Source organism: Cucumis melo, chromosome 7 (assembly GCF_025177605.1).
Source record: "Cucumis melo cultivar AY chromosome 7, USDA_Cmelo_AY_1.0, whole genome shotgun sequence".
NCBI classification, from domain to species: Eukaryota; Viridiplantae; Streptophyta; class Magnoliopsida; order Cucurbitales; family Cucurbitaceae; genus Cucumis; species Cucumis melo.
In genome coordinates, this window is record NC_066863.1 from 8,029,929 (window position 1) to 8,038,630 (window position 8,702).

The window sequence follows — 8,702 nt, forward strand, 5'->3', positions numbered from 1 at the left end:
CCTTTTCTCTTCTTTAACTTTCCAGGTAAGGGCACAGTGAGGGGCAGACCGGCGAGAGGCAGGAAAGACGCGTGAAGGCCATATGGACGCGTCTGGTTTTCTTATCGCTTCCGCTATGTATTTTGTCAGAATATTTGACTTGTGTTTTTGGAACTGATGACTTGAGTTTTTTTTGTTTGAGACTTTTTATGATTGAATTTAAAATAGGGCCCGAAACTGTCTTTTTGTAATGTTTCTAATGCTTTTAATGAATTGTAACTGGTCCGTTTTAAATTTTATGTTGAATGGTCGAGTTTGGTATTTGGTAGTGACCTCAGCTTAGTCCGGAAAGTTGGGTCGTTACAATGAGAGCCAAACATCGAGCAAAAAAGATGATCTCCATGAAGAGTTGATGGAATGTTTAGACATTTTAAATACAATGGAGAATGTTGATGGAGAGGCTTATTCCAAAATACTGAAACTCTTGCATAGAGATCTTCTTGGAGAAAGTTATTTTTGCACATGCCCGATTCAAGGAAGAGAGATTTCATAAATAGTCTTTAGATGTCACTTAGGGATGTTTTAGGATTATGTCATTTACTTTTTAATATTAGACTTGAACATGGATTTTGTATGTTTGACTTTATGGTTTTGTGTTGTTTTTTAACATGACTACGTTTTATGTACTGAGATGGATTTGTACGTTTTTTATGTTTGATTCAGGGATATATTAGTGAATTGATATGGACTTGATTCAAGATAATCATTCCGATGACAATTTTGATTTTGACGATGATGACGATGGTATATGCATCCTTTTTACTTTATTCTACATGAGCTTGCACAGGATACAATCTTCAAAAGAACCATGTAAAAAACCTCTGCACTGAGAGGACATGATTATGTGATTGAGTTGTTAAATGGAAAAGATAGTAGATGTTTTGATTGTTTTAGGACGAAAAGAATTACATTCATAAGGTTTTGTGAAGATTTAAAATCAAAGACAAATCTGAAATCATCTAGGTATCTTACCGTTCAAGAAAAAGTTCAAATGAAACCTAAGTTATATTTATGTTTTCTGTCTTCAAAAAATATTTGTTTGTATTAAAAATAAATGTCCCATTATGCTTAATGTTCATTGCCATGTGTCATTATGGTTAGTGTCCTTCGTCATGTGTCACTCCTCTCTACATCAACTCTTTTGTCATGTGTTTTGGAAATATCAACCCTTAGTGACGATATAATCTACCTTATGCTTGTCAAATTGCCTATAAATACTGGCATTTTGTAAGCTTTTTAATATGCATGTATTGGTGAAGTTTCCATACAAATGGAAGATAGTAGATTTTGGAGATAAATTTTAATTAATTGTTTTCTTCATTAATTATTTGTTTTATTTTATTTATATATTATATTATTTATTTTAATACTATATTTTCTCGTTTTACGTGTTCCTACTATGCCTCATTTTTAGAATAGTTGGTAAGTTATAAGTTATAAGTAAATTAACGTATGTGGTTAATAAGGGAGAATTTATGAATGATATATATATATATAATACAAGGTCCAATACAATGAAAATGATAATTCAGAAAGGTAACTGTGACAAAGTTATATTGAAGAGTGAAATCCAATAATCCATCAACTTATTATATTCTTTTTATACAAAATCCAACAAGTTTTAAAATTCTTAGCCATAATACTAACTTTAGGTCATTCTAAGTTTTTAAAAATGTTTAGTACAACAATGACAAAGAATAATCCAACCTTCATAGAAGGCCATATAGACTTATTTTCCCCTAAATATAAGTACAAAAAATTAATTTGGAATATAGTTATTCTAAATTTTTAGGATTTTAGAAAAACAAACAAAAAATCCATATAAAAAGGGGTTTTTCCAAAAATGTAACAAACCAAAAAAATATTTACATTGTATAGAATAATTCTGAAAATGGAAAAAGTTCACAGACCCATAATGGAAAATACAAAAAAGTCTTGTCAACGTACATGCAAGTAATCTTCTTCTAAACCATCGTGTACTACAGCCTTAGCAAATGATCTAATCGTGTATTTCTTTTTTAACGATTGGAAAAAAATGCTTCAAACTTAAATAATTATGTTGACCATGCTAAACAATCTTGGTGACCATGACAAACTATCGCGTTAATCATAAAAAACAATCGTGTTGATTATGGTAAGGGATTGTGTAGTCCAATATAAATTATCGTTAAAAATTTCAAATCTAACGATCGCATTGACCATATTAAATGATCGTGTTATCTATGATAAACGATTATTTACATCATGTCAACATGATCGTGTAATTCGTTTTAAACTATAGAAAAAAGGTTAAAAAATTTAAACGATCTTCGTGAATAAGAAATTTTGGAACCAATCACAAATTGTCACGTCATTTACTAAAATAATTGTATTTGGGATTAACTAAAAATTGATATGTGTCCTAAATTAAATTTAAAGACAAATTAGACAATTCTAATGATATCACATGTCTTTATTATGACAATTGGATCAAATTAATTATTTTGGTTCAATTAAATATTATTTACTTCGGTTGAAATTCAATTGAGCCCAAAAATAAGTTTAATTTAGTCAAAAGTTAAATATGACCCAAATCCATGTTATTGAGCCCATGGACCTACTAGGCCCAAGTCCATAAAAGCCCACCAGGGAACTCTATAATCAGAGGAGTTCTCTTCATTTGTGAGGAGGAAAATTTTTTACTCTAGAAGATCTAGAGAGAATTATCCCAAAAGCTAGGAGACTCCCAACTCTTGAAGTCGACTACCCTCATAGATTGAAGCTCCTTTAAAGATACAAGCTTTCTTCCAAGACTCCAACTTCAAGAACATCACGTGCTCCGCTTCCTCAAATCAAGCATAAGCATCCAGCCGAGAGTGAATCAAAGGATAAAATTCTAGAGATTGAACCACATCACATCAAATCAACATAAATACAACATCAAGACAAGTTCAACTCCACGAATCAAATTTCTTCAAAAATCTCGTGTGAACAAATTGGCACGTCCAGTGAAATGTCTCTACCTCTCATGTCTCTCTCGTCATCCAAATCTACAGAAAATCAATGGCATCAAAGAAGGTTACATCCAAGTCTTCTGCTGCAAGCGATGCTTACACAGGACCCATCACCCGCAGTCGTTCTAAGGGAATCACCCAAGCGCAGGATCAAGGTTCTACCATCGCGTAAAGCATTTTTAAGCAATTAATGAAGTCTCCTAAAGTTGGGATTATCCTTAAAGAAAATCCTTTGTATGATAATTCTAAGTCTCTTGGTAAAAAGGAAAAAAAAAACTAACCTTGAAATGTAATAATGTAAATAAACTGGTAAATATTAAATAGAGAAAACATAATGCAAATATTAGTTTTGGACATTATCATAATTAAAGGAAGTATTTGCTACTTCTTCATTAACATCATTTTTCTCTTCAGGAGACTCAAAGAAGTCCGCCACATCCAAATGGGTCATGTTGGAAGGGTCAAATACATCATCTTGATAGGCAAAGTTTACTTCCACATTCTTCCCTTCTTCCTTCAATGAGGCTTGATAGAGGTTGACTAAGTGTTTGGATGTATGACAAGTACGAGTCCAATGACCATTCATACCATAACGGAAGCATTGATTTTCACCACTTTTAATTTTCTTATTTTGTGGAGTCTTCTTTCTATGATCATCATTTGTGGTTTTCTTGATATCTAAATGATTATTACCACGTAAAGTATAATTACTTCTTCCTCTACCACGGTCATGACCTCGGCCACGATTACGACCATGACAACGACCTCGACCTCGACCTCGACCATTAATATTATTTAAAAATACAGCATTCACTTCAGGGAATGGTGTTGCTCCAGTTGGTCGAGAATCATGGTTTTTCATTAATAACTCATTATTTTGTTCAACCACAAGAAGACATGATATGAGTTTGGAATACTTTTTAAAACCTCTCTCGATATTGCTGCTGCAGGAGCATATTTGAGACATGAAATGTTGAAAAGGTTTCTCTAACATATCTTCATTAGTAACTTTTTCTCTGCATAACAATAATTTTGAACAAATTTTAAATAATGCGAAATTATAATCACTTATTTAAAATCTTGCAATCTTAAGTGCATCCAATCATATCGAGCTTTAGGAAGAATCACAATTTTTTGATGATCATACCTTTCTTTTAAACTTTGTCATAGTTCATAGAAATCTTTTATAGTAAGATATTCAATCTTTAGTCCCTCATGAAGATGATGTCGAAGAAAAATCATGGCTTTCGCCTTTTCTTGACTTGAAGTCGTGTTTCCTTCTTTAATCGTTTCTTCAAGATTCATGGCATCCAAATGAATTTCAACATCAAGCACCCATGATAAATAATTATCACCATTGATATCAAGAGCTAGAAATTCTAATTTGGTAAGACTTGACATGGTAAAACTATAACAAAGAACAAATAAACTAACTTATATTAGAAATGTAATAAACATGTCAAACATGCATTCTAAGACACCTTAGATAAATACCATAGTATACACATGATACAAAAATCAATAGAACCCATATATAATAATTCAAAACATGTATGTTAATGTACAATAATTAAAATTACAAATAAAAATTACATATACATATTATGAAAAATTAACAACAATACACACCAAAAATGTTAATTTTACAACATACTTATACATAATATGTTAAAACAACATACTTAAGTAAATTGATAAAAACATTTAGATCATAAAAACAATTACAAAACTTATACTAGTAGAAAGTAAACAACTAAATTATAAACACAAATTATAAAGAACTCATAAACTATACATAGATCTTAAAATAATTGATATAAGAACCAAACATAAACAATCACATAAATCATAAAGAAATTAAAGATGAACTAAATCATAATCTTATCATGAACTAAAAATATTTTTTAACAAACAATAACCATGTAAACGTAATATGTAAAATTACAACATGCAATAGGTATAAAATATTACATTCTCAAACATTTAAACTATGCATGATGCATACATGGATTGTTTCATGCAATATTCACAAATACCAAAAAAATAAACTAATATTATAACCTACCTTTTGCAAATAATAAAATTGTAGAGTGTCATGTTGATAACGTGTTATGAAATAAAGAACCAAAAATTAGATAAGAACACAAAAAGAAGAATAGAGAAGAGAGGGAGAAGAGAAGACAGTTGAACTCAATTGTGGTATGTCTTACAAAGACACCACACTCCTCTATTTATAATACATATTATGATATAGATTACATTATAGAATTCAATGGGATGAATGTTACAATATTGAATTGAATATAAGAGTTATATGAAAATTATAACCTTTTTAAGTTATGGATATCTATATTTATAATATATCATTATATTTACAAAAATTTTATCATTTTCGAGGATACTCCTAAAAACCATGCTATATCGGTTATTATTCAAAAAAAATTAAAATAATAATGGGCGGTTCACGCACTGGCCTTATATTGTTGGGCCCTTTTTATGAGACGAAGGTCGAGTCCGTTTCTCGCTCTCCTGCTTGAAGTTACCCTTTAGGCGGCAACGGATCGTCGGCGAAATTCCGAATTGTGTTAAATCACTAACCGGAGGAAGCGCGTGTTTTCCTTCTCAGCGGCGAGTAATTTGGCTGCGCTATACACATTCCGATTCTTTGATCAACATCGTAAGTATTCCATCAAGTTATCATGCTTACGATCTTTATTGTTATGTATGGAAATTTAGGATGGATTGTTCTTGGATTCGCCTTTTTGTTTACCGTCAGCTTCTCGTTATTGCGACATATTTAGGTTACATCACCGTTTTTAGTTCTTTCAATAATCTATCTAGATTAGCTTTAAGGTCAAGCAATGATGAATTGAAGTTTTAGTATGTTGGCTTTTTGGTGAAGGCGATCATACTGCATTTTTGTAATTGATTTTTAGTACATGTGTCTCGAAATAGAGTGAAAAATAGATTGTCCGTAGACGGGAAGTTAGTTCTGACGGTCTTGTTCTGTATTATCGAATCTGAAATCATTCTTATAATATATTTGAGAATTTCAGTCTGTTTCTCTTATTTGTTCTTGAGATGATATGTTTCTGGCTAGACTTTTTGTTTGGTTTGTGCGGAAGGCAGTATGTAACTGGATCTTGTAATTGCAGATTTGTTGTTTTTTGTATATTTTGAAAAACTGTGGCTTTCTGGTACTGGTAGTAGTAGATTGTTGTTGTCCATTGTTTAAAAGGATATAACATCCAGCTATTGAAATTGTTTGCATTTTCATATTGGTAAATGCTCTTGTTGTTTTCAGATGAAAACTGCTGATGCATCTTTGTTCAGCATGTTCTCCAGACACAAGGATAAAAGTTCTCCATCCAATGATGATTCAGAGGACCTTGGTGATGTTTTTGATAGTGAGGTACCCGATTAATTTATTTGCATTAGCCTTTGGTTTCTTTTTATTTCTTCTTGTGTTTGTATGGTGTTTTTAACCGTAGTTTTTCACAAATTATAGGTGAACTCTTACCTAAACAACAGGAAGGAGGCACATTATAAAAAGATTATTTGGGAGCAAATTAACAAAGACTATCTTCAGGTTAAACGCTTCTTGCCCCTCTTAATAACCCTTTGATTGCTTCAAAAAGGTCTACGTTTATACTTAACACTGCAACAAAGTGTTTTATGCTTCCATCATATTTGATTTCTAAATAAATGGTATGCATGGTTTTCAGGACCAAGCAGCTAAGAAACAAGGCCTGAATATCGTTGGAGCTGCAGCTGTGGTTAAAAAATCAAAGAAGGTATTTAAGTAACTACAATTCGTGTTAGACAAGAAATCCCTTATCCTGAAAAACATTGGATAGGAGTTTTGCATCTTTACATTTTATAGTATGATTTCTGTTGGAAAAAAGCAGAGGAAAAGGAAAATAGAAGCTCCAATAAACAAGCCTGCTCAAGCCGATACAGAGGAAACTACACATGAAATGCTAATTAAAAAGGTATATCAGTGAGATAAACTAATTAATAGATTAATTGGATGGGAGTGTGATCTCTAATTTTAGCCCAATAGATTCGTTCTAATCTCAATTTTAATTCTATAGGGCCAACTTCCACTGTCTTATTGGTCCTCTATGGACTTGAATGATGTTCTTTTATGAAAATTTTCATTCATATATCTTTTTCCAAATCATTTTCTTAAGAAATGCTTGAGTATAGGGTTCATGAACCATCCACATTATTGTTCCGGGGTCATTTTCATTTCAGTGTGGGGGAAGAGTATTTATTTTCATAGTTCCTTGGTTTTGTGCAAGCTAACTTAGTTTGTTTGGTTGCTTTACATCCATTCGTCAGCTTATTTTTCACAATCATTCTTTGCAGAGGCTCAGTTCAAAATTCGACTTTGATGTGTTGGACAAACTCCTCTACGATACAGTATGTTTATCTATGTATATTTTCTTTTTGAAAAAAAAAAAAAACTATTTATTTCCTCTTTAATGTTTTGGTATTTTCATTTTCGAATGTTACTGTAATTGTATCATCAGTACATGAAAATAATAACTCCCAAACAAAGGATGGAAAGAAAGGAGTTTAACCTTCTTGATTATTTCGATTACACATGATTAGTATAACTGCCTAATAATTCCTGCAGCCTGCACCTGATTCAAGCGAAAAGCAGGGAGCCTCAAGTTGCAAAGAGAATAGTTCATCTGGTCAAAGCCATTGTATAAACGAGCTTGAAGACGACTTCGAAGACAATCATACCGAGACGGTGTTTGAAGAAAACTTGGACATTGAAGGTGAAGATCCCACAGAAACTTATGGGAATGAGTATTATGATTTCCAAAACGAGGAAGAGTATGGCTACGGATACGATGACTATGGTGGTGAGGAGGAATATTAGTTGATTAGTTTTTTACACAAAAGCTTCTTAATTTTGCCTGGGGTAATATGATGGATTCCGGATAACAACTAGAAGTTAATGAGAGAGCTTTAAATTAATTTCGGATGTTTGGCGACAGACTTAGGAAAATAGCAACAGTCGATGCTTCTCTTTTTAATTTCCTCTATTGGAAGGAGGGGATCGATTAGGCAAAGTTCCTCCAAGAAGAAAGAAAATCATGACGTCCATATAAAGAGAGGCTTTCAGGCAGAGATACTGAGTTATGTGACAAAAGCAAAAAACTTGGGTGGAGCCTCGGTTGCACCCATTGATACACTGCCATGTGGCAATTTTGTTTTTTTTTTCAATTTTAAATATTTTTTCTATGTATAAAAAAGGGATGTATTGGGATTAATCATCCCTCGTGACAAAAAGGGGAGAAGGAAGCATAAATAGGATTATTTTGATGGGTGAAACAAAATCGTGTGTATATTTCAAGAAACGTCGATGAAGTTTGTCAACTCCAATTACTGTCTTGTTATTTTTTAAAAAAATATGTGATTTGTTGTATCTTTTCTATGATCAGTTTATTGTGTTTGTTTTCTTAATCAAGTTTGATAGGTGGAGTTTGGTTTTCGTGATCAATGTATTAAAAAATATAATTTGTTTTCAAATATAGCAAAATAAATTAACATATTTACAAAATTAAATTAAAATTTTAAAATTTATCAATAATAGACATTGATATACTTTCAATATCACATATTAATAGATATTATTGGTATATATTATTAATA

At 31.7% G+C, this 8,702-nt stretch overlaps 1 protein-coding gene across 2 annotated transcripts; it reads left to right on the forward strand.

The window, feature by feature from the left end:
- The first annotated feature begins 5,528 nt into the window (after nucleotides 1–5,528).
- LOC103487591 (uncharacterized) lies at nucleotides 5,529–8,477 on the forward strand. Of its 2 annotated transcripts, XM_008445940.3 has the most exons (7): nucleotides 5,529–5,709; nucleotides 6,337–6,444; nucleotides 6,541–6,621; nucleotides 6,758–6,826; nucleotides 6,941–7,024; nucleotides 7,404–7,457; nucleotides 7,675–8,477. In XM_008445940.3, exons 2-7 carry the CDS (start codon nucleotides 6,337–6,339, stop codon nucleotides 7,924–7,926), a joined length of 648 nt encoding a protein of 215 aa, XP_008444162.2. In that variant the 5' UTR covers nucleotides 5,529–5,709; the 3' UTR covers nucleotides 7,927–8,477. The 2 variants fall into 2 exon arrangements, with proteins under 2 accessions (XP_008444162.2, XP_008444163.2); XM_008445941.3 differs by lacking the exon at nucleotides 6,941–7,024.
- Nucleotides 8,478–8,702: the final 225 nt, after the last annotated feature.